We start from the raw sequence: 23,611 nt of genomic DNA, 5'->3' as shown, positions 1-23,611 counted from the left end.
GGAAAGCTAGCCTCCAGTCCATTGTGGCACTGTCAACTACAGAGGCAGAATATATTGCAATCACGGAAGGATTCAAAGAAGCAATCTGGTTAAGAGGTTTGGTTACTGATCTTGGTTTAACCCAAGATGTTGTTACTGTATTTTGTGATAGTCAAAGTGCTATTCATTTAACTAAAAATCAAATGTATCATGAAAGAACCAAGCACATTGATGTGAGGCAGTATTTTATTCGGGATGTTGTGGCAAATGGGAAGATCATCGTGAAGAAAATTGCTACAACTCATAATCCTGCGGATATGCTCACGAAACCAGTTCCAAATCTCAAGTTCAAGCATTGCTTGGACTTGATCGGTGTTCACCAATTCTAAAGGCTCTTTGGGGCATGGCGAGAAAGGAATATGCACATCATTTAGAATTTAAGTCAAGGTGGAGATTGTTAAAATTGCCTTATAATTCTAAGATTCACACTACTAGTCCTTTGGTGGCTAGGAAACATGTTTCTCATGACTTATACTAGTCTTTTGGTGGCTTCAATGTTGGTTCACATTACTAGTTTTTTGGTGGCTTCAATGTTTCACACTACTAGTCTTTTGGTGGCTAAGAAAATTCAATGTTGGTTGGCAATGTTGGTGAGCTAACTTGGACTAGGATGGCACATCTTCAACAATGGAAGGAAGACTTGAAATTTGTTCACATGGTGATACACCTCTATATAAGGCAACCTTGCTTGGAGCACATTTAGAAGATCAACCAAGTGAAATTCATCCAAGAGAGAAATCCTCCAAGAATAATTCATTCAAATGGTCCAGAAGGATATAACCATTAATCATCAGTAAGAACCTCAATAACATACTCCATTTACCACAACACCATGCTCCAAAATTAAGAATTATGGCATGTATAATTATTACATTTTCAGATATTATGTTATTTGAAATATAATTGAAGTATGTAATTATAAATTATTTTGGTGTATCTATTTGGAGATAAGAATAAGATTTATTATTTTAAGTCAGTCGATATGATTAGTTCATTACGACTTGATAGATATAATGAATGCAATTAATTGATGGATCTAAAATACTATTGAGGATTATTCAGTTATGAAAATATAAAAGTGTTGTTATGTTATAATGATTATTTGGAGATGTTGAAAGTTTAGAGTTTAATTGGAAGTATTTTGTATTCACATGTTTGGCGGGCTCAGTTTTTAAAGGGATATTCTTACAGTATTTATGTAGGATCTTTCCCAATGTGGTAAAAAAAAAAAATGCAAGGAAAATAAAATGAAATTTCTATTACAAAGAAAAAAATTACTCGCGAAACTTGTGAATACTCAATTACTTCTAATTCATAATTTTAGTTTTATGATTTATATGTTAAGTTAAGACGGTGTCTCCGGCACCGAATGTGGCATCCGCCGTCGGGTCTCTCGGGACTGGGCGGAGGGTGTTACACTTCATATACCACCTTTTTCATTTATACACACTCTTACCATATTCATTGAGTGTAGTGAGGTGTTATCTTGAGTGTATTTTTGTGTGGGTGTAAAATCACTTGTATCTCCATATTTTTCATAGTGCATTTACTCCTCTCTCGCCCCGTGGTTTTTTTCCCTCTACATTGGAGGGTTTCCACGTAAATCTTGTGTCTCTTCCATTTATTATTTTACTTCTCATTTTATCATCAATTATCAAAACTAAATATTTATCCATTACCACGCTAAATTCCGCAACACTTATATTGTCATTACTAATTCATATATCTGTGGATTATAAATGAATTTCAGTTACCAACAATTTGAATTTCCAATTTTTTTTTTCTCCACACTAAATTTTGGAAATTGAATTCCATATATATATATAATCATAAAACAAAAGAGGATTTTTGTATTTTCCTGAAGAAACAATCATAGGTAAATTGGATATGTTGCAAATCCAAACTCTCCATCATCTAATCAATTAGTTTTGTTTGGTAATAAACATGAAGTATATATGATTATGATTAGCCCACTGCATGAAGGCTCTATTCGGTAATAACTTTTGAGGTAACATTTAGCATTTTGACTCAGATTAAAACACTATTTTTATTATTTATAATATTCGATAAAGTAATATTTATAAGAGTATTTAGAGTTTGATGAAGCTTGTGTTACCTAATCCGGCTTAGAGTTTATACAAACTAGGTTCTTCACTCTTCGCTTAGTCACAAACTAGGTTTTTCACTCTTTGCCTCTCCCTACAAGTGTGTTCAGTGGGGATCGAACTTAAGAACTCTTGTCACATGATCAGTCTGTGTTGTCAATTAAGCCACAACCCGTAGGTAGTTTATACTCTTATTTAAGGTGCATATTTTTCAATAGATACTATATATTAATCAAATGAATTTTAAAATAATTAAAAACATATTGATATAGTAATAAACAACTAATTAAAACATAAACCTTTGATTATGCTTTAGCCATATTTTTTAATAAACGACTAATCATTGACTGCAGTTTCTTAATTTCTGCGAAAATCAAAATACTTCGATTTTTATGAGATGAAAATAATATTAATAATGTGATAACTATTGTATGAGGTGTATAATATAGTAACTTACAATCTATTAAATGGATTGTAAACCAATATGTGTAATCTCAAGCCATTAATTATAATTAGTATAATTTTAATTTATTAATTAATATTAAACATTCAAAAAAAAAAAAAAAAAGATTTATGCTTGCTTATAACATTTTGATTGTAATTTACATAATGTAATGATAATTAACTCATGCTAAATCACGATAAGTCCTATGAGACCTCTTAGTAAGTAGTTAGAAACAAACAAATGAGATAGCATATTTTGGCTTGCTTCAAGGAGAAAGAATCAATTATTTGTGTGCATTCGGTTAGGTGATTCATAATTTCTGATATACACACAAAAGTCAGATGCACAGCCTGCTAAATATTATAATTCTTCAATTTTTGGACTTTTTGGACATTTTCTATGCCTGAAAAATCTCCTCTCAGTTTCATTAAATTTTGATTTTTTTTTTAAAAAAAATTTATATCTAATATTATAAAGGAGAAAAGAGTATTACTATTTCATTTCAATTTTTTATTATTTTTATTATGAGAATATTGATTAATTAATCAATTACCATTTGTTTTCTGATTAGAAAGTATAAGTTTTTTTCATTTCAAGAATTATTATTTGGTGAATTTACCAATTTCATTGTATGTGGACACCTTTTATATGAGTAGATCTCATCAAATAAATATTATCAAATCATTTGAAAGCATCTCATATACAATTGAGATTTTATTATTTCCTACATTAATTATTGATTATGACTCAAATCTCACTTTAAATTACATAGATTTGCAAATCTTTTTGTTTTTATTCATTAATCCAATCTCTACCTATCTTTTACAGTCAAAGATTAAACATTAATATGCCATATTTGAAGCAGTAATATAAATTTACCTTTTGTTCCACTAATAGTATGCAATTTTTTATAGTAAAAAAATTATATAAATGTCCTTAAATAAATCACCTAAGCATTTGAAAAGGAAATGGCAGAAATTAGGTACGTCGGTTCATCATGATCAATTAATATCAGCCGTTCAAATTGCCACTATTTATATATATCTAAACACATGAACCTCATATCAATTGCTAGTCTATGGTTCCTCTTGAAAAGTTGAAAAAGAATTATTTTTAAAAAAGTATAACTAAAATACCATATAAAGAAAATATGGACCATTAAAAACCCATAAATATAATAGCATATTACATAATTTCAGGATTAAATCCTTTTATAAAATGACAACTTTACCCTTTTAATTATGGCATGTGACCATGTCTCAACTCAATGCTCTCCATATATAAAACCCATAGCTGTTTCCGTTACACATAAAACCCAAGAATTGAAATTTTCTTTCAAGATCTACAAAAACCATGGAACTGGGCACCTGGTGTAACTCCGGCGGAGGTCGATATGATCGGATTGTTTCGACGGCGTCGTTTAATATGTTGGAGAGTAGCAGTAGAAGTAATGGATGTTTGAAGAGGCCGAGATGGAGATTGCTATGGAGGAAAATAATGAAGGAAAAGAAGAAGTTCTTGGATTGTTCATCGTTGTCATCAACATCAACGATAAGTCGGATGCATTTTTCTTATGATCCTTGTGGATATGCACAGAATTTTGATCAAGGGTCAATGTGGTGTGATCCTGATAATATGTCTCGATCATTCTCAGCTAGGTTTGCTGTTCCTTCCAGAATCTTTGAAAAGACTGAGTTGGTATAGGAAATAAGAAATGTTGGAGCTTTGAGGTCTCTTCAATATTCTTGATCTTTCCTTAATCTTTAATGAGTAGTTCATATGATTCTAATTAGTTTTTTTTTTTTTTTTTTTTTTTTTTTGAGATATAAGATTCTAATCAGTTGATAGTTTTTGAATTTGCAATTTTAAGTCTTTTTTTGGTATATTTTCAGAATTTGGTTTCTATAGTTTGGTAACGAATGTACATATTTTTGCCATTTTTTTATAATTAATCAGGGTTTTTTTTTTTTTTGAGTATTTAGATAGAGGGATCCGTATGTTAATCTTATCATGATTAGAATTTGTAATGACCTTCTAATCATCTCTATTATACTTATCTAATCATTATTATGATTGGATTGATGCTTAAATCATCAAAACGAAAAGTAACTAAAGATTGTCATCTCCCTCATCTACTCTTGCTTTTCTTTTCTTTTCTTTTCTTAGGTTTAGCAAATCTGAAGCAATCTATTGTAGGCAAAAGGCTCTGAATCACATTGTTTAGATTCAGATTAGATAATAAAATCTTAAAAGCATGATGATGATATAATTAAATAGTGATAAAACAATACTTAATCTGCAAGTGGACCATTATGTATGATTAATTAACATCTTTTTGTAACTTCAAGAAACGCTTTAAGTATTAAATAAGTGTAGACCGTTGAAAGTGGTAGATTTTCTCTCATCATCTATCCTTAGATGCAGTAATTTAATTAATTATATAGTATTAGCCAAATATATAATAATAATAATAATAATAATAATAATAATAATGGACGGTTGCAGCTTTCTTTATAGTAATTAATTAATAGAATAAATAATAGAAACTTGTTGATTTAGTGGTCCAGACTTTACATTATGATTGGGGCACTATACCAGCTGCAATGTACACATGCAAATGCATGTGCTCCATTCGTAATAGGATCTTACTCAACCAACATATAATGGTAGACGTTTTTTTTGTAGGCTCAATAAATGAATCAGATAAATGAAGAAATATGTCAATTAGATAGATAGTGAGATCTCTCCGGTTCGAAATATCTCGACTGCTTTGCCTAATGAGTCATCAAACTATAACTTAAAATTAAATAGAATTAAAAGTTTTCAACTTTAAATTTTATGGTCGTCTTTGTAAAAAACCGTGCCAAACAATTTTGTATGATTAAAAGAAAAGAAAGATAAAGTAAAAGCATGAGAGACATTTTTAAATCTTTGTTTGTTATGTTTTTGAGCCAATTCAATGGAAGTGAAGCAAAAAATTATGGGATTGTTGTGGAATGTGGAGAGTGAGTTGATCCAGCATGGGCAAGTCACTAAGTGGATGTGCATATTCCTGCCTCAGACAAGGACCCAGCTGTCTGATTAGAACTGTGTGCTGATTTCAGTTCAAACTAGTAAATTTATAGAGATAGAAAATTTAAATCTTAATTGAAAATAAATCATTAAAAAGAAACTATTTCCAAAAAGAAAAAGTGGGTAACAACCAAACTATAATCCCGAGTGCTAAAGTAGAGAATCTGAGTTCTGAGATACAAAGGATAATTGAATATCCTTTAGCACTTTCCCAAGCCAATATGATCCCAAAAGATTATAAAGAGAAGCCTATAAAACTTTATCCAATTTAGCTGATTCAAATTTAATTTTAAGCATGTCCCAAAGTAGTTCCTTTTCGTGGGGTCAGAAAGAGTCCCTCTTACATGTGAAATACTTCATGAGGGCCCCGAAAAGACCGAAAGCAGAGAATATATATTCTTGGATACTTAAATATGCCGAACACAAAAGACATTGCTTCTGTAAGTTACATTATTGTGTATTGAAAAACCAAAGTTTCTGATGGACTTCAACTGCTAGGTTTATTGCATTTTAGCTTCCGATGCCAATTTCACCTACTATGGTTGCCAACAAACTCATATGCCCGCCAACGAAACTTACTACAACTGGCTAACGCTGAGACCCTGAAACTCAAAATTTCTATTTCGATTTTATCCATATTGGGTTCAAATTTTAATTTATATTTATAATTTCTGTTCACATTACTAGTTTAATTATGTTTTTCACTTTGTTTAACCAACTGGAACAAAAAATCAACATTAAATTTTCAAGCAAAATATTGAACCAAGGCAATAAGAGGCAGGGAAATGCACACATAAGGCTGATAAAGTAAACAGAATGAACATTACAAGTCTATTCGGTAAAATTAACTGTTTTGATAGCTTTTAGTTATTTTGTTAGCATTTTAACCGTGAGATATTCGAATAACTTTTCATAAAAGGCTAAAAGTTAAATATTGTATATATGGGTTAATTTTTTATAAAATGGTTTCTTAACCTCTAAAGGATAATTTAAACGTTATGTTACCCAATACTATATAAAATAATGTTTAGTGTAAACTTTAAATGCTATTTAAAAGGTTATTACCGAATATGGCTTACGTATCTGTGTAATCGTTTGTGGCTCCACTGCAACTGGTTAGTGTATGAAAGATAGATGACCATTTATACATATAAATGGTCAAAAATTTTATGTGTAAAATGGTCCCTCCAATATGCATTGAATGAATTTGAAGTAACCTCACCAATCACCAATTACCAACAAGATGAACTTCACCGGCTGGAGGAGCTTTAATAATATGGGAAAGCATCTAACCAAATCATCCAAGCCATTCATCAAATCCCAACTACTCATTTTTCTGTATGATTCTTTCAAACTTTTCCCAAATTAGTAGGAAATGACAATAAACCAAATTTAATGAAATTATAAAGCAAGCCTTGCTGTTCATCTAAAGTACTTGTTCTGGCCATGAACATGAAGAAGACCTACCAGGTCCCAATATATCCATTACCTACCAGCAACCCAACAAATCTCTTATCCACAAATTAAGCACCACCATGTTAGGTTCCAATTAATGAGCTATAAACAGCAAAACACAAAATCACTTTATGCATTCTTGCATATTCATAAATGAAAAAGTCATATAGGCTCTAATAATTGAACCTAAACAAGAAAATATTAAAAGAAAATGCACCAAAATTAGCAAAAAAGAGTTGAAGTCAAATGGAAATAGGTGGGTTTAAGTCTTATTCTCAAGAAGTTTATACAGAAATAATATAAATGAATGACAATAGAGATTTCAACTAAAAGAAATCCTCAAGCACTAAACTGCCTAATGCTTAAATATTAATTATAATTATTAATCTTGGAATTGCAGAAAAAACTAGACTAAAGAGAGGCCAGAAATGACCATAATCAAATAAATACTACAATCAATAAAAAGGCCATGAGAAGCATGGTATAAAACCAAACCTCTCTCCAAAAATTTAACTGCTCCATCCCAATTATCTCCTTCATCTTTTCTTTCTTCTTCAGTCTCCTCAACAACGAAATTTGCAGGCTCGCAAACCATTCGACAAAGCACAATTGTTACATCAGTTAACAGAATTAAAAAAAAAGGTCTAGAGACGATAAAGTGGACCCAACTCAAGAAATCAAATCCAAAAATTGGATACCCAATATTAGACATAACCACTAAAATTGCTATAATGAGAGAGCTGATCGCACGCATATTCTCAGATGCCATAATGCAGGAATTTACCCTTTTGGAAGAGAAGAAACAGGACTGAGTTTGTGGCTTTGGAATTGACGGTGTGGCTTTAGGTGGCTGTGTGCTTGTTCTGGTTATAGTGTCAATAACAGGAGTTTTTATAATTTCAGGAACTGTTTCAACTTTATTAAGTTGAGGTTCTATTTGTTTTCCTATGTCAAATGCTCTGGTTCTTGATGACATGTCAAATGCTCTGGTTCCTGATGAGATGTCAAATGCTCTGTTTCCTGATGAACACTCATTCATTGTCCTCAGTTTCACCAACTTTGAAAATGATGCCTCATTTGCTACTTCGGGAGCAGCTGCAAACACAAATAAATAAAATAAATAAAGACCTTTTACCATGAAAATTGCTAATAGCTATAAACCCATAACAAAGTTGACAACCTTCAAACAAATACGATGATTTTAAAAGAAAATCGTAGATTAAGATAGTGCACTATCATTAAATTAAACGAAAATATTATTGGAAAAGTTTTAAGAGATTGAAGAAAATGGGTACGGTTGATTTGAGACTGATCATCAGGAGAGAACAAAATTGATGGAGAGGATTCTGTGTGCGCATGGTGATGTGGACGCTGTGTCGATGTTTCGGTAGGTGATGATAGCGATGACGAATCATTTAGCGTTCGCACTTGGCCGGTGATCAGAGCCATCCGATCACTCCCTCTCTCCACAATTCTTCTTCTTCGTTCTTGTTGTTTCACATTGCTCGCCATGATTTCTCTTTCTCTCACACACAAAGCTCCTTGTGCCTCTAAAAAATGTTAATTCAGTTAATTATTTCTGTTGGGATTACCGTGGAATCAATAAAATGCTCGAAAGCCTCAATTTTCCTTTTTTAAAGATCTATCTATATACTTGTCAAATTAGACAAAAATAGTTTATTTATTTATGCATTTTAAAAAAAACTTGGTACTTAGAAATTGTAGGAGGCTGAGCTATTTTGGAACTCCAGTCCTTGAAAGAAGCGAAAGACTAGTTCGCTTTAATATTATTGTTTGAAGGAATATTAATGTTCTATGATAAATAACTTCCGACAGAACAGTCACAGTGCAGTCCAGCGTAGCGTTCCATTAAAGAAACCTGCATTAAGGCTTTTAACTTGCTTTGACGGAGGGCTGATTCTACAAAGAACTGCCCTTCAAAAAATTAAATATTGTATAATTGATGATTGTGAATCAAATCAATAAAATTTAAGCTTAATATTCCTTGTTTTGATGTATCAATGTCAGCAAATTTATCCAATTTCTCCCTTCTTCCTAATTTTTACAAGCAACTCTTCTTTTAGATTGATGGTGTCCCAAATAAGAATTGATAGTACCCTACATATTCACCCTATTTATATAGGTTTTTAAAGCTCATCGCAAAGACCATGTAAATTAATTAATTAAGTTAAATCCCAACCAAATCATCACCCACACACTAGCCTCTTTTATATTGGCATTTACTCCAATGAACTTTCAACTTTAACTTTCAGCCCAATCGCAAAATTTTAATACTAATATTGGTGGGGCGCGCCAGGCCCTTGCAGCAGTGCAACGCATGGGCGACGCTCGAAGACCCCAGTAGCAAGCCACTGGATTGGGCCCTCCCCTAAAAAAATTAATTTAATATCATGTGGGCCAATGGCCCACGTATCAGATATTAAACTGATAAGAACAGATACTACACTTGATCTTAGCCAAAAGGCCGAGAAAGGTATGCTTGATTCTGTCTCCCGTCTTCCATTTTGTTACCCTCCTCAGCTTGGCCATTTCAGCTTATATTCGATGTGGGTTTTAGCATAACATTTCACATCAAAATCTATTAGTGCATGAGATATACGATAATGCCAGGCTTTGGCTTATGGTTTGCTGAGAAATAGAATAATAACGGCGGCGACAAGAAGTATGTAATAAGTTAATTTCATATATCTACCGAAAATTTCACCTGAATTAGAGATCTATAAATGAAATGGACAGCCATATTGATTTAGTTTTTATTGCTTTCCTAATTTATTTAATGAAACAGAGCTATCTGTTAACCAATGTGAAGATATCTTTTTAGCTAATTATGAAAACCCAACAAGGTGCTAGTGCAACACCATTAAGAACTAGATGAATTACGAGAAAGAAGAGGCATAGGAAAGTAATAGGAAGTTAAAAAGAAACTGATTTAATTTGAAAGAGTTGTTTTATATAGAAACACATGGAGAAGCCAACTCCTTTAGTTTTCAATAGTTCTATGTAGAAGTATAATAAAGTTTATGTCAAGGCCTTTCTTATTACAACTATATCAGTTTAATGTGTTATTTCAAATGGGTATTATATATGTACATTCGCGTCACACATATTTACTAGTACACAAATAAAATAGCATATCAGTACAGGGTTCGATCAAAACTGTATCGGTGAAAATACCCCTATAGGAAATTCATCAAAGCATTTAACTCAGCTTGTTGGTTGGCTCTATAAAGAGCTAACCTTCAAAAATTATCGTATGCCACTATTTAGAGGCAAGCACACGGTATTCTTTAGTAAAAGGCGAAAGAATAGTTCGCTTTGTGCTTACCACATGGCTCCGTTGGTATTGAAGACGGAATTGCTTTCAACTATATAGGCAGGTTTCAGTCAAGGGTGTTAAGTTCTAACCAATGTGGGATTGAATTATTTCTATGAAAAGAATAAGATTGTACCACATTCTAATTAAAATGCCAAGGATATGATGCCTGCATACATTATCTATATGCTACTATAGGATGCTTTTTGGCTCACGATCGTGGCTATTAACTATTCTCGTAAAAGAAAACATCACTTAGATTGGTTGTTAAAAAATTATATGAAAGTTAATAATTTCATTTGGATGACATTGTTTCTCAACAGATTTTAAATTTAAGTATATCAATCTCAGTAAATGAATATCTAAAAGTCTATGCAGGCTAATATTTTCTAATTAAATTAAAGCCTAATTACTCCAATGAACTTTCTTTAGAAAAGAAATCCACAAACAATAAATATAAATACTCTGGGTAAACTATAAAATGAACTAAACATCCAAAACATTTGCTAACATAAGAATCATTTATTACTATTAACTTACTGTTGCTATTTTTTTTATTAATTATTAAATGTTTAAAACTCATCATTGCAGGGCTTCTACCACAACGGGAGCCCTTCCAGAAATTCTCAAAGGCCTCAGTTGATCCACCCCAGGCCCTAGCTCAACGTAATTCAGGCTCATAGGAAAAAGTCTTTTTACTAGCTTTGGTGGGGCGCGCCAGGCCCTTGCAGTAGTGCAACGCATGGGCGACGCTCGAGGACCCCAGTAGCAAGCTACTGGAATGGGCCCTCCCCTAAAAAAATTAATTTAATATCATGTGGACCAATGGTCCACGTATCAGATATTAAACTGATAAGAACAGATACTACACTTGATCTTAGCCAAAAGGCCGAGAAAGGTATGACTAATCCTACGGCTCGTTTTCCCTTTTATTATTCTCGTCAGCTTAGCCAGTTTAGTTTCTTCCCGATGTGGGATATAGCATAGCATAGCAGTTCATTTAATTCTAATAATGTGTGGAGTATAATGATGGGCTTTGGCTTATGGTTTTTGCAAAGAAATAGAGTAAAGCCCGCGACGAGTATATCTACTAGCAACAAGTTCGGTTCTCAATTTACATTGATTAACAACAAATTTTTAATAAAATCTATTCAGAATTAAAATTGAGCCGACTTTATAAAAAAAAACTAAAATATCAATTGAGTAGAGTCGGTTCGATTCGGTTTTAATCTATACAATTTTTTTGCGGTTTTTAATTTTAGTTCTGGCCAATTTTAAATCAATCAACTATTTGTTCACTCCAATCTATAAGTATCGAGGGATTTAGAATTTATAAATCAACATATATATTTAATTTAATAAATACTTTTTAATTTGAACATGTTACATATTACACATATCTTTAGTATATTTAAACATAATCATATAGTTTATTATACGTATATTTTAACACCATTACATCATTAGTTGATTCAAAGAAAATAAAAATAATGGCGCATGTTAGTTGACTTGTGTATAAGTTGCATCCTAAATTGACATGAAACATGAACCATAAACATATTTTAATTTCTTTTGGATCGCTATCTTCTTCTCTTTAAGTTTTTTTTTTTCCCTTTTAAGAATTAATTCTTGTATGATGATTCATATATAAAGTAATAATAAATAAATAAATAAATGACAATCAACCACTCAAAATGAACTAAATCAACTAACTATGAGACCATGACTCAGAAGGCCATTACCCAATTAAAGGTTTCTTTTTCCCACAAGCAAAATGGATTTTTTTTTTTCTTTTTTTTAGCTAATGACAAAAAAAGAGGCTTTTTTTTTTTTTGCAAGAATATAATTATACCTAATATTTTGGGAACATTTACTGATAAATAAAATTATTTTATACATGAATTATGATTCAGGAAAAATTAAATCTTTTACTTCCAGCTCATCGTGTCTATAAATTTGTATACAAGCACTCAAAAAATAATTAAAATATAAAAATAAAGCTTTTGGAGATGGCAAGTTGGTGAACGAGAAGTTTCATATGGGACACTCTGATAGAGACTACAGTCAGTGTGTCGGTCACCATTATCTTCAAGGCAACCTAAAGCTGACGCTAGCATTGCAATATGCAAAGTTCACCTGGATGATACAAACGGCGTCGTTAAGCTCAGAAAAAGTAAATTCGCTTTCATTAACTTTTTTTTTGTAATTTTAGAGTTTTGCGCTCCTTATTTATAAAATAATAATCGATTCATGTCAACTGGGATTCATGTCAACTGGTTGAACTATAATGGAATAAATTTATTTTCATTTTCTCTTGAAATGGCTTAAAAATAAAATCAATTTGATTGAATTCAGTTATCAGTTTTCCATATCTACCCGTACTACTCTGGAATTAATAATACATCTTAAATACAGTGTTTTGAACTTTCCAATAGACAATAAAAAAAAAATTAAAAGAAATAATAATTTCATTTTTCTAAATTAATTATATATCCAAAGTCAAAACACATAAATAAATGTAATTAATTAATATCCTAAACATATTGTTTTCGCCAAAAGGTAAAAACCATTTCAGAACAAGGAGAAGTTGTTAGTACTGATTAGTGACTTGGGAGATGAACTGTTGAAGCCAACCAAAAGCTAACAATTGTTTTTTAGATTGCAATAAACACAACTGAATTCTACAGACACATCATATCACGTCAGAGGCATGACATTGGCCATCATCTCAAAATGCAATTCATGCTTCTTCTTCTTCTTCTTCTTCTTCTTGTTTTTATAAAGATGAGAATTCTTGCCTTTCACTATATTTGAAAATTGATGGATGCCTCTAATTGCTACATTGCACCTAACAAGCTCACTAAATTATGTTTTAGTGAGCTTGGCATGGAGTACGTAGAAGCAAGTAATTAATTTGGATTATGATAAATCAAAATTTTTTTTAACCAAAGTTCTGCTTCCAAGATTAAATTATAAGTATAACTTTTATTTTTGCTTCATAAATTCCACAATGGAGTAGGTTTCCTTATATATAATATTACATAATTACAGTACTAAAAAGAATAAATGAATTATCAATCAAGTATGGTCTCGTTGATCTTATCACTCATGTGAGGAGTGAGAAAATCTCGCGTTCAAATCCTCTTTATTATAAAAATTTTCACCAATTTGGTAAGTTAAGAGAAGATTAATCCCGATTGTGTAACTCGGAGTGTTATTTCGACAGATTAGGTCTCTGAATAAATAAAATAAATGAATTACCTATTTCCTCAAGTAATTTGCCAAAAGCAACTCTTGCATTATGAAAACGGAAAAGACACTGAAATTTGATATGAATAAGTAGTATTTTTGGTATATTGATCTTTAATACAGGAAAAGGAATTTTTTTATATGGGTGATCAAGCCAGATTAAGCCCCAACTATTCTTTTCTATGCTTACTCAATCTTTTGTATTCTAGCTTATTAGGAGAGGCTTCTTAATTTTCTATTTGAAATTTTTTTTTTTTAATTATAAGTCAATTTAAATTATCCTGTTTTGTAAAGTTACTTATAAGTTACTTTTAAATAGTTTGAGTGCAAGGTTAATATATAATTAAAAATAATTTAATTTATTAAAATTGTCTAAACTGGTGTATCAATTAAAAAGGAAGGTCGAGAGTTTGCTAATAAAAATAAGGATAGGGTGATGTTGATTTTTCAAAACTTATTAGAATAATATAATATTTTATTTGCTAAAATAAATTTTTTTTAATTTAAATAAGAAACTAAAAAAAAAAATCTAAACTTCAATGTCTTTATAAATTTCTAGCCAATACTTTTAATTTTAAATTTCTAGCCAATACTTTTAATTTTATCAAGTATTAGATCAGACTTTTTTTTTTTTGTCAATTATAAGCTTCGTTCATTGTCTTTTAGTTTGTTGCTTATTTGACCGTTAGCTAGCTCATATCCACGTGTCTATTTTTGGTTCATCCTTGCTTTTAGAATCTAAATTAGAATATTGTGTTGCTGAGAAAATTTTCTTTTTATCTCACCACAAACTTGAATGGGTCTAGTAAAATTTTATAATTAATAGACTTTCTGTGGACTCTCGATGAGCAACTCGCATCGTCAGCAATCCAAAATCAGTTAAGTATATCTCTTTGCTGCAAGAGCTGCGTCATTTGACTATACCCAATGAGATTCTAGATGGAAGCTAGAATCGACAATAAAAACTAATTGTAGAATATTACTTGACAAAATTAGAAATATTAGTCAAATAAGAAAGCTCAATCAACTCGGTCATAGCCTTGTTAATGTGTACTTTACCCCTGCCACCTTTTTGTTTTTCTGAGATTTTCCTCTTCATGTAATCAATAAGCTCGAATGCCACTATAACATTATCAATTATGTGTCTCCCTGGTACAAAGGCAAATTGCGAGAAGAAACAATCTTGTGCAATAATCCCTTTAGCCGATTCGCAAAACCTTGACAATAATCTTTGTATAAGACCTTGCAAAATGAAACATGTCGCAAGTCTTTAACCGTACAATAATGGTAGCAATAACAGACTAAGAAAAAGGCCAGATTCCAACCATTGGTTGTTGTTGATCCACAACATCTTTACCATTGAGTTACCAAAACTTCTGAAAGAAGCATGGATTGAGACCATCCGGCCCAGGCCTTATCCTAGTGCATCTGAAATAAGGTCGTCTTGAGCTCATTAGCAAAGAAAGGAGCTAGCAAGGCATCATTATGATTTGAGATAATTGATTCAGATATATGAGAAATAACCGAATCCATAGATGTTGGGGAACTCACGAAAAGCTGCTGAAAATACTAATGAACCAAAGAGCCCATTTGATCATGTGTATCGACCTATGTACCATCGTCAGCTCGTAACCGGTGCAATTGATTCCGACGAGTTCGAGAAGAGGTTCTAACATGGAAAAAAATGTGAGTTAAAATCATCATAGAACAACTAAAGACTCTTTACACGTTGCTTCCAAAGCCTGATTCAGGTTCCGTTTAACCTCATTCATCAAATTAATAGAAACGGGGTCATCAGTATCCTGTTAAATATATGATCGATATTTAATAGCTCACTGGAATTTTCGAATATATAATCGATATTCGTATCAGCCGTGTTTATAAAGTAATAAATAAATGTTAAATATTGTTAAAAAAATTTTAATGTTTAATTTATGTTTTATATAAAATATTAAAATAATAAATAATAAATTCAACTTAAATTAATATAATCATAATTATTATCCCTGACATTATTACATTTCAATAGCAATTATTTCTAAAAATTTTACCAAACAATAAAATATATCAGTTAGTAGTTATTAACCACTAAGTTATCAGCTGTTATAAACAATTAAATCAAATAACCTGTAAATAGATTTTTGGAGAAATATAACGGGAAAAGAAAGATATTTAAGAATCAGATTCGGACTGCTAAAGGGAAAGAAAAAACAAGAATGGAAATAAATTAATTTGGCTGATATATTATATATAAAAAAAAAAACTAATTACCAAAAACCAAAAAACCTAATTAGGCATGTATTAGTGAAAATCCCTTAATTGAAAAATGATTAATTGGCAAGCAAAAATCTGCTATCTATAACATAATATTAACACCATACGCAACGAAACACGAAAACAAAGTGCTCACTAAAGCCAGATTTATTACCATATTTAGAACAATAATTAATTTAAGTCCATAAATCTCTCCCTCCTCTTAATTTAATTTTGCTTCAACAACCCCAAAATATAATTTTCCATAAAAGAGTCAAATTTGAAAAAAACAGCAATTACTACAAGTCGTCCCTTCTGTTATTTTTTACTAACTTTCTACTTAATGCATTAAAGAAACGCATATTTCTTTTCAAACCTCCATATCTTTTATGCATACAAATAGCTCAGAGTCAGAAACCCCTACCACCAACAATATATACCATTCTTTGTCTCAGCCGGAAAACCAAGAACCCATCAACAAAATGCCAAAGAAACTCCAAAAAGCCCTTCAACTATACCTTTCTAAAATAAAAAATCCTAACCCTTCTAAAAGCTGGGTGTTATCAGGCTGCAAATACCCTAAAACCCCTTCTAGTCGTTACCATAGTCAAGAAAATCAACAAAACAGCAGTAGCAGAGATGGCGCTGCTACGCTCTCCGATGTTGATCGCTTTCTTATAGAGAATTTTAAGTCTCTTTATGTGAAAAACGACGATGAATTTGGTTCTCGTCGTAAAGTTGATGAAGACGGAGAGTATGATCAGTGTTATTACGATCAAAGCCCTAAGGTTATATATGACTCTCCCAAAACAAACTTTGAGTTACCACCTGACCTCGTTGGGTCCCACCGATTTTTTGTAACGGCTGGATCATCCAGCTCGCTTATCGAGGAAGCACGGTCAAGTCTTACCACCACTGCCACTGCCACCACCACCACCACCACCTCTTCGGAAGAAGAGCGACCAAGTTCTTCTAATTCTATAGCAAGTAATAATACACTAAATCTTAATGATTCTGCTAGAAATTCTAAAGGAAACGAGAACGGCGTAGAGCTCCCTGACGACTGTATCGCCGTTATACAGTATTCTGCAAGTCCTGCTGATGATTTCCGGCGGTCGATGCAAGAAATGGCAGAATCAAGAATTGAACGAGAAGGAAAAATGGATTGGGATTTCATGCAAGAACTTTTGTATTGTTATTTGGATTTAAATGAGCAGAAGTCTCATAAGTTTATATTAAACGCTTTTGTGGATCTTGTTGTCAGTTTGCGACAACGTTCGGATGAAGCTCCGGCGAAGTCACGGAGGAGTTCTCGAAGTGCAAGAGAGAGGAGAAGGAGATTGAGGAATGTTACGTAAGGTTTTGGCTATGGATATGGGTTTAATTTAATTTTCTTTAAAGAATATATTTATTAGTATACAAGAAAGAAAAAAATATATTAAACTGGTATTTGGTCTTAATTGCCGTAGGCGTCACATGCAAAAAGCAATATTTATATGTGGATGAGTAATTTTCGAGACCAAAACTAGTTTGTTTATGATTTTTGTTTTGTAATGTTTTGGTTATTCTGTTGCTCAGAGATTGCGGGTGGTTGGTCTCATCTTGTCTGTTGTTTGTTCCCCGGCGATATTTTTTTTTTTATGCATAGGCATATTGGGAATTTTTTTTTAATTTTTAATTTTTAATATTAATAACACCAATGGAATTATTTTAATTACAATGGGTAAAAAGGAGAGTTCATCAATCAGGTTTCAGAAAAACTTATTCAAATTTATGGTGATTACTCAAAATTTAAGCAGCTAATTGAACCTTCTCTTACTCATTCAGACAATGTAAAATAAGTTATTGTATGAAAAATAAAATTACCCTCCGGGATTTATAAAATGACACGCATACCACTTCTTAATCATTTAACTCTCAAGGTGTAATTCAGATTCAACATTTAAAATTAATCCAAATAAATGAAGATTGGTATTGCCTCCAAAATAATAAATTGCCAATTAAAACTCTTAAATCCTTAAACGGAGAAAAAAAAAATCAGATATTCTGTAATCAAAATTAAATTCTCTTTCAACAGGTTCCTAAAAAGTCCGGATTCATGTAGATTTTCCCTCACTAATTACGAGATCTGAGCAGGGCAGAAGCGTAAGGAGCATAATTATAGTGACATATTGCAAAACTTTGTCAAGAAAAGACACCTATTTCTTTCTCAAGAGATTGACTGACGATTTCTTATTGTTAAAGAAATCTTTCACTTTTCAGTTTTCACAAAAAAGTTAACAACATTAAATTAATCCAATCCTTCACTGAGATTTTTCAACTAGCTGAATTTAAAAGTGGATATGGGCATTCAAAGCTTACCCAATCTCAAATAATAAATAATAATTTTTATGGAAATTATTTTTCGGTTACCTAAAAAAATATATGGATAGAAAGTAGGCTGCAAGATATCACCAATTAGCAATAAACGGAATTAGAACGGAGTATCCTTGTCAGTCAAACTTGTAAACAAAAATTCCTTTTCACAGTATATACAGAAACTGCAGACTGAAGATACTACACAAGATATGTCCTGCTTTAACTTTCTAGAACTCCATTCACGATATCAGAGAGCTTAAAATCATACATTATTCTGGTCAGGAATGAGGAATAATATTTTATGCAATTGCAGCTTCATTCCCTGAAGGTTCCTGAAAATTATATACAAATAACAAATCTACTCTTTCGACGATAAATTTTTAGGTGACTCAAAAACCAAGCAATGGTTAACGCTACCTTCACATTGAATCTTCCCCGTCACAATTACAAATGCTATCACTTTGACCATATCGGTCAGAATAGCCTTCGATTACTTTGAAGCAAAAAAGGATTGTCCAGAAGAATCTCTATATCAGTTTTGTACCCTTTACACCAAATCACAGGCAATAAATTCCCGGTCCTAAAGAGTCAAACATCCCAATGAATCAAAGAACAATTACTTAATATTTGCATAGCAATCACATGAGGAATATTGGTTTTAGTAACAAAAATTACTTACAGAATTCTGTGGCATCAATCAGCATTGACTTAGTGCAGCAGTTGCTATGATGAAGTTGTACAGTTCCTCTAATCACTTATGCTGCACTGTATAATTGAAATTAAATTTGGACTCTTCTTGAGCAGATATCAGAGGTCAAGAATCAAAGAGTGAAGAAGGTTTTCGGACAAAAAATCTTTGGTCACACTACACATAATAGAAAACGAACCATCCTTCCCCCACCCCCACCACCCCCCAACGCACACCCCAAAGGAAAAAAGGCAAAAGACCTTCTATTCCTTTTGGGGCACTTATATACGAACAGATGGGATGGGGGGCCATTAACAAGAAGAGTTCACAGTTATGAATACAAGTTCCATTAATATATTGCACATTAAAATATAAATTAGTTACATAAATTTGTGTCCGTATGTCCATGTGTGTGCAAAATAAACATAATTGACATATGCAAAAATACATTTAGTTTCAGGTCCCGACAGGAATGCAGCAGGGGGAATATTTACATGATATCCGTTCCATAAACAATCATGCATGGGATTCCCGTAGATCCATTTATATGTTTTTAATTTGCTCAATAAGAATTGAAGTTAGGACTAAATGTAATGCGATTTTCCATAATCTAGCCACACAATATTTACAAGGTAGTCATTACTTTAGTTTTGATCAAGAGGTTGCACAGTAATTCATGTATGTGACTGCACCCGCATGTGGGGGACTATTCATGTTTCTAACAAATATCTATAAACACCCAGAAAAAAATTTCCAAGAAAAAATAGCACATCTATAATCACCATACGAAATAAGAACAATTCGCGTATAGTAATCATTTTAATTCTTCCCATAGTAGTCATTGCTCATCATCTCTAGACCTTGCAAAGTACATATCTGCATATGAAATTTCATCTGAGAAACTAAACCGTAGCAAATCAAATATAACACCGAGCCCCTGACTTTGAATTGTATGCTACAGAAATAGAGTTACTTACTTCGTTTAAAGAGTGTTTCATCATTGGCTTCAAGATAATGCTCATATAAAGAATGATATTTTGTAGGAATATAATCCTTGAATCTGTTAAAAATGTCAATAGGAAAGTCAGATCCAGATATCAGGATGAAAGAGCTTATAGCAATAAATTTGTTTTTTATTTCCAATATTAGTGAATAGTTAACGCACGCAGAGAGAAAGACGGAAGGAGAAAAAGCAAAAGCTCTCCTCAAATTAAAGAATATTTCCAGTTGATGAAGGAGTATATGTAACAGACGACAGATGTGAAAAATCCAAATAATATTAATGACAATGATAATATACTTGCTTTTAGAATCTCATATTTAAAATAGGCTGGGGTCTGATACCGAAGAACATGAAATAAATGCTTATTCCGCTGAAAAAACCCAAGATAACTGAAAACAGGGACTATACTAGATTTTAGCACATCAGAGGCATGACCATTTAATGCCAACCTTTTAAAATATGGACAGCCAAACATATCTTTCCTGCATCTACAGTTAATATTCCATTGCACAATTTGTTTCTTTTCAAGCTAACGAAACCCATAAATTTTACAACTTTGCTTCAGAAGAAAGAAGGAAATGAATTATGCCAACAAAGCAGAAAGTCTTGAGGAGAGAAAATACGGAAGCAAGGCAAGAAATGCAAAGTTGAGAGCATAGATAGATTCATAAACTAGGACCAGGTTTTGCAAATGTTCAGAGGAGAGGAGGAAGAAAATGAAGTATGATAAAGTCGCAGGAGTACAAGGCTGAGATTCTGCTAGAAGCCAACATTATATCATTCATCAGCATCTTTCCACACATATAGAAGTTGGTCGGAATTCATGTCCAATAAATATATAATAAAACATTAAATAGCTTCAATTTCAATCACATCTTCCAGCATAAGTATCTAGCTTGTAAGCAATAAATATCTAAAAACTTTGTGGTCAATATCCAACCAGTACATAGCCATTCTGGAATTCCAAAGGAAAAATAATAAGCAAGACTGGGAAACAGTGATTGGAAGTACAGCCTAGGCTACACAGTTGCAAAAGCTTTTCCTGCAATTACTTTCTGAAGTACAATATCCATGCAGTCAATTACTGGGCTCAGAATCACAAGATCAGCATGCATGAAACATAAAAACAGCTCAACAACTAAAACCAGAACAAGACTGCCAAGTCAAAAGTTCAGATCAAAGGCAAGTTAGCAATTCCTATACAAGGCAAAGGTAGCAGTTACATACCTTTTAAGAAGAGGATTCCTTTCTGGTCCAGAAAATAATCTCACTATGGATTCTAAAACATTCCCTATCTTCATGGCTTTAGACTTTAGTGCCTTCATAAACCCCACAAATTCTTTGTATTCTGCTGCTGAAAGTTTCTCTTTGACCTGTGAGGCATAAAGTTGAGAAATTATTGACATGATAGTAAAATTTTCTCTAGATCTTTAAGATAGAAAACAACAAAAAGCAAAAGTTCGGACAACTGAAAGACAGGTTACAGGGGTAAATGCATTCCCAGAGAATGTAGGTAAACTTATCATACACCCTCCTCTTGCATGTTTTGAAAAAAAGTTTGTATGTTTCAAAAATATTTCAGAGGTTTTTGACATGGCATTTAACTACTACCAGCCATTCCCTTTCTTTTCCATCTCCTCCTCCCACACTATGAGGTGAAAATAAATGTGCAATTGAGGCTTGATTCCCTTCCAATCAAAAGAATAAAAAAAGCTTAACTTAGGTACAAGTTCACTATGTGCTCTCCACTTCTTTAGGCTTTAATCAACAAAAGAGAAAAATAACTAGAAAAAAAGAAGAAAAAACAATTATCTGGAAAAAAGAAAGTGCAGTAACATATTTGAAATTGAAAGAAAATCACTAATCATAAAATATATGGAAAAAATTGATTGGAACTGATATCTATCTAACAAACACACCCGAGCACCAATATATAGCATCACAAACAGTCCCAAGAACCATAATCTATGGTAGCTCTGGTCCACAGGTTCAACAGCCTGCATTTCTGTTAGAAAACAGAAACTGGCCAGTGACAGTTTTCTTCAGACAGTTTCTTTTTACAATTTTAAAGCAAATAACAGCATAATCATAAATGTTTCTATGCGGATAATATTTCACCTGAATCAGAAATGCAGATCCTCTTTTTTCCTCATCACTACAAGGTGCCAAAGTGTTCTGAACACCTTTATTTTTCTGAGTGAGGAACCCAGCATCCCCATTTCGTGCAATATCATGATCATCGCAGGGGCATACTGAAACAATTTCAGCATTTTGCTTGCTTCCATCATCAGAGTGGTGTGGGTTCTCTAGTTTTGTCACCAAACTAGAAGGGGTACAGGGGCTATTTGAATGTGATCTTTTGGTGTTAGGTGTATAATCTTGAGTGTTATCAATCTGTCCCGTTAGACCATTCTCTGACTTAAATGCTTTACGCTTCTTTTCAAGACATGGTACAAGAAATTTCGGTCTGCTTGGAATTTCATCCGGTAAAGATTTGTCACTCAAATCCATTCTCTCATGATTTTCATGTTGTGTATTTTTACTCCCATGAACTAGTAATTTCTTGTCTTTATAGAGAAGACCACTTGAATACTTTAAATTGAAATCCTGATTTTCCTTGAAAGTAGTGAGAGATGAGCGATTGGCAGGAAGAACCTCCTTCAATTGCCCTGACTCCTTGCCTCTTCTGACTTCAAGTAAAGAAGATAATGATTTTGACGCACCATTCTGATCTATTGGTGTGCTCTGCAGATATAATGATCAAGCAAAATTTCATTAACAGAAAACACTGCATGCTACAAACAAAAGCATGAGCAAATGCTCGGAAAAAAAGATTTACCGAATTCAGAAAATCGCCCAGGTAAAATTTGTCTACAGGCTGTGAAGTTTTCACCTCTTTGACATTTTCTGCGCAAGGACATTGCCAAAAGTTACAGCATAAATTGGTCTTTTTTAAAAGAAAAGAAAGAGGACTCAATTAAACCAGAAAATGAGAAGTTATATCTTTCCACTATTTAGGAATCTTTATTTATCTTTTTCTTTTGGAACAGTGTCATCAACACACCAACCCCGCTCCCTAAGACGCCAACTGTGATTGAGGAACAAGGGGCTAGAGCAATCATAGAACCAACCAGAAGCAGCTAAATATTATGAAAAAGTTTTCCGGACAGTCAGTCTTCTTACAAGAACCTATCCTGCTAGTCCAGATGGGACTTTTTCTTTTTCTCGATAAGATAATTAGGCGGGGACAGGATGGTATCAGAAGGACTAGTTCTATTCAAAGCATCTCGAAAGGATAGGAGTCAAGAATGGTAGGACTTGAACGGTTAGCTCTTCTGGCGAAGTACTAAGAAGCTTTGGCCGCCAGTAGCCAACTGTGGACTTCCTATCGGAACCTATCGGCACTTCTATATCTTTCTTTCCCCAGAGGTTCCCGAATACACTGGCTCGGCAGATCTGTAGGCAGGAAAACCAGAGTTTCGGGGGTTCTAATAATCGCCTATTTTATCCAGAAAAAAGAGGTGCGTAGCGCTTGATACATCAAGTATGCTTCCGCTTTCACATCAGCAATCGTTACACCGAATTCATCAATCAAAGTAGCTGTCGTAAG

General features: G+C 32.6%; 4 protein-coding genes and 3 non-coding genes across 12 annotated transcripts in view; 2 read left to right on the top strand and 5 right to left on the bottom strand.

Moving 5' to 3' along the window:
• Window positions 1-3,942: 3,942 nt before the first annotated feature.
• LOC149499390 (uncharacterized) lies at window positions 3,943-4,293 on the top strand. Its single transcript, XM_089722668.1, has one exon. It carries the CDS (start codon window positions 3,943-3,945, stop codon window positions 4,291-4,293), a length of 351 nt encoding a protein of 116 aa, XP_089578794.1.
• Window positions 4,294-7,358: 3,065 nt separating this feature from the next.
• LOC105634973 (uncharacterized) lies at window positions 7,359-8,853 on the bottom strand. The gene is made up of 2 exons (XM_012217947.3): window positions 8,412-8,853; window positions 7,359-8,211 (listed from the first exon to the last, which is right to left on the bottom strand). The coding sequence occupies exons 1-2, from the start codon at window positions 8,626-8,628 to the stop codon at window positions 7,523-7,525; spliced, it is 906 nt and encodes a 301-aa protein (XP_012073337.1). The 5' UTR covers window positions 8,629-8,853; the 3' UTR covers window positions 7,359-7,522.
• A 566-nt stretch (window positions 8,854-9,419) lies between these two features.
• Window positions 9,420-9,614, bottom strand: LOC119371441 (U2 spliceosomal RNA). Its single transcript, XR_005179060.1, has one exon. It is a non-coding gene; the product is annotated as a U2 spliceosomal RNA (small nuclear RNA).
• Window positions 9,615-10,354: 740 nt separating this feature from the next.
• LOC119371442 (U5 spliceosomal RNA) lies at window positions 10,355-10,471 on the bottom strand. Its single transcript, XR_005179061.1, has one exon. It is a non-coding gene; the product is annotated as a U5 spliceosomal RNA (small nuclear RNA).
• Window positions 10,472-11,157: 686 nt separating this feature from the next.
• Window positions 11,158-11,352, bottom strand: LOC119371440 (U2 spliceosomal RNA). Its single transcript, XR_005179059.1, has one exon. It is a non-coding gene; the product is annotated as a U2 spliceosomal RNA (small nuclear RNA).
• A 4,801-nt stretch (window positions 11,353-16,153) lies between these two features.
• On the top strand, window positions 16,154-17,552 carry OFP14 (ovate family protein 14). Its single transcript, XM_012217946.4, has one exon. The coding sequence runs from the start codon at window positions 16,342-16,344 to the stop codon at window positions 17,308-17,310; it is 969 nt and encodes a 322-aa protein (XP_012073336.2). The 5' UTR covers window positions 16,154-16,341; the 3' UTR covers window positions 17,311-17,552.
• Window positions 17,553-18,388: 836 nt separating this feature from the next.
• Window positions 18,389-23,611, bottom strand: part of LOC105634971 (RAD3-like DNA-binding helicase protein) — a 14,613-nt gene continuing 9,390 nt past the window's right edge. For 3 of the 6 annotated variants that reach the window (XM_020679650.3, XM_012217945.4, XM_089725060.1), the window contains 5 exons: window positions 22,841-22,908; window positions 22,120-22,746; window positions 21,229-21,374; window positions 19,976-20,058; window positions 19,577-19,874 (listed from right to left, as the gene is read on the bottom strand). In XM_020679650.3, the coding sequence (XP_020535309.1) occupies window positions 19,837-19,874; window positions 19,976-20,058; window positions 21,229-21,374; window positions 22,120-22,746; window positions 22,841-22,908 (962 nt within the window). In that variant the 3' untranslated portion in view covers window positions 19,577-19,836. Of the gene's footprint in view, window positions 18,891-18,989; window positions 19,076-19,576; window positions 19,875-19,975; window positions 20,059-21,228; window positions 21,375-22,119; window positions 22,747-22,840; window positions 22,909-23,611 lie in introns of those variants that run through there. The other 3 variants (XR_002284445.3, XR_002284444.3, XR_002284446.3) reach the window with 3 other exon arrangements.

The sequence above is a fragment of the Jatropha curcas genome, chromosome 1 (assembly GCF_041381405.1).
Source record: "Jatropha curcas cultivar XTBG-Jc1 chromosome 1, XTBG_Jcur_1.0, whole genome shotgun sequence".
In the NCBI taxonomy this organism is placed as follows: Eukaryota; Viridiplantae; Streptophyta; class Magnoliopsida; order Malpighiales; family Euphorbiaceae; genus Jatropha; species Jatropha curcas.
This window is presented reverse-complemented; position numbering and strand designations above follow the sequence as displayed.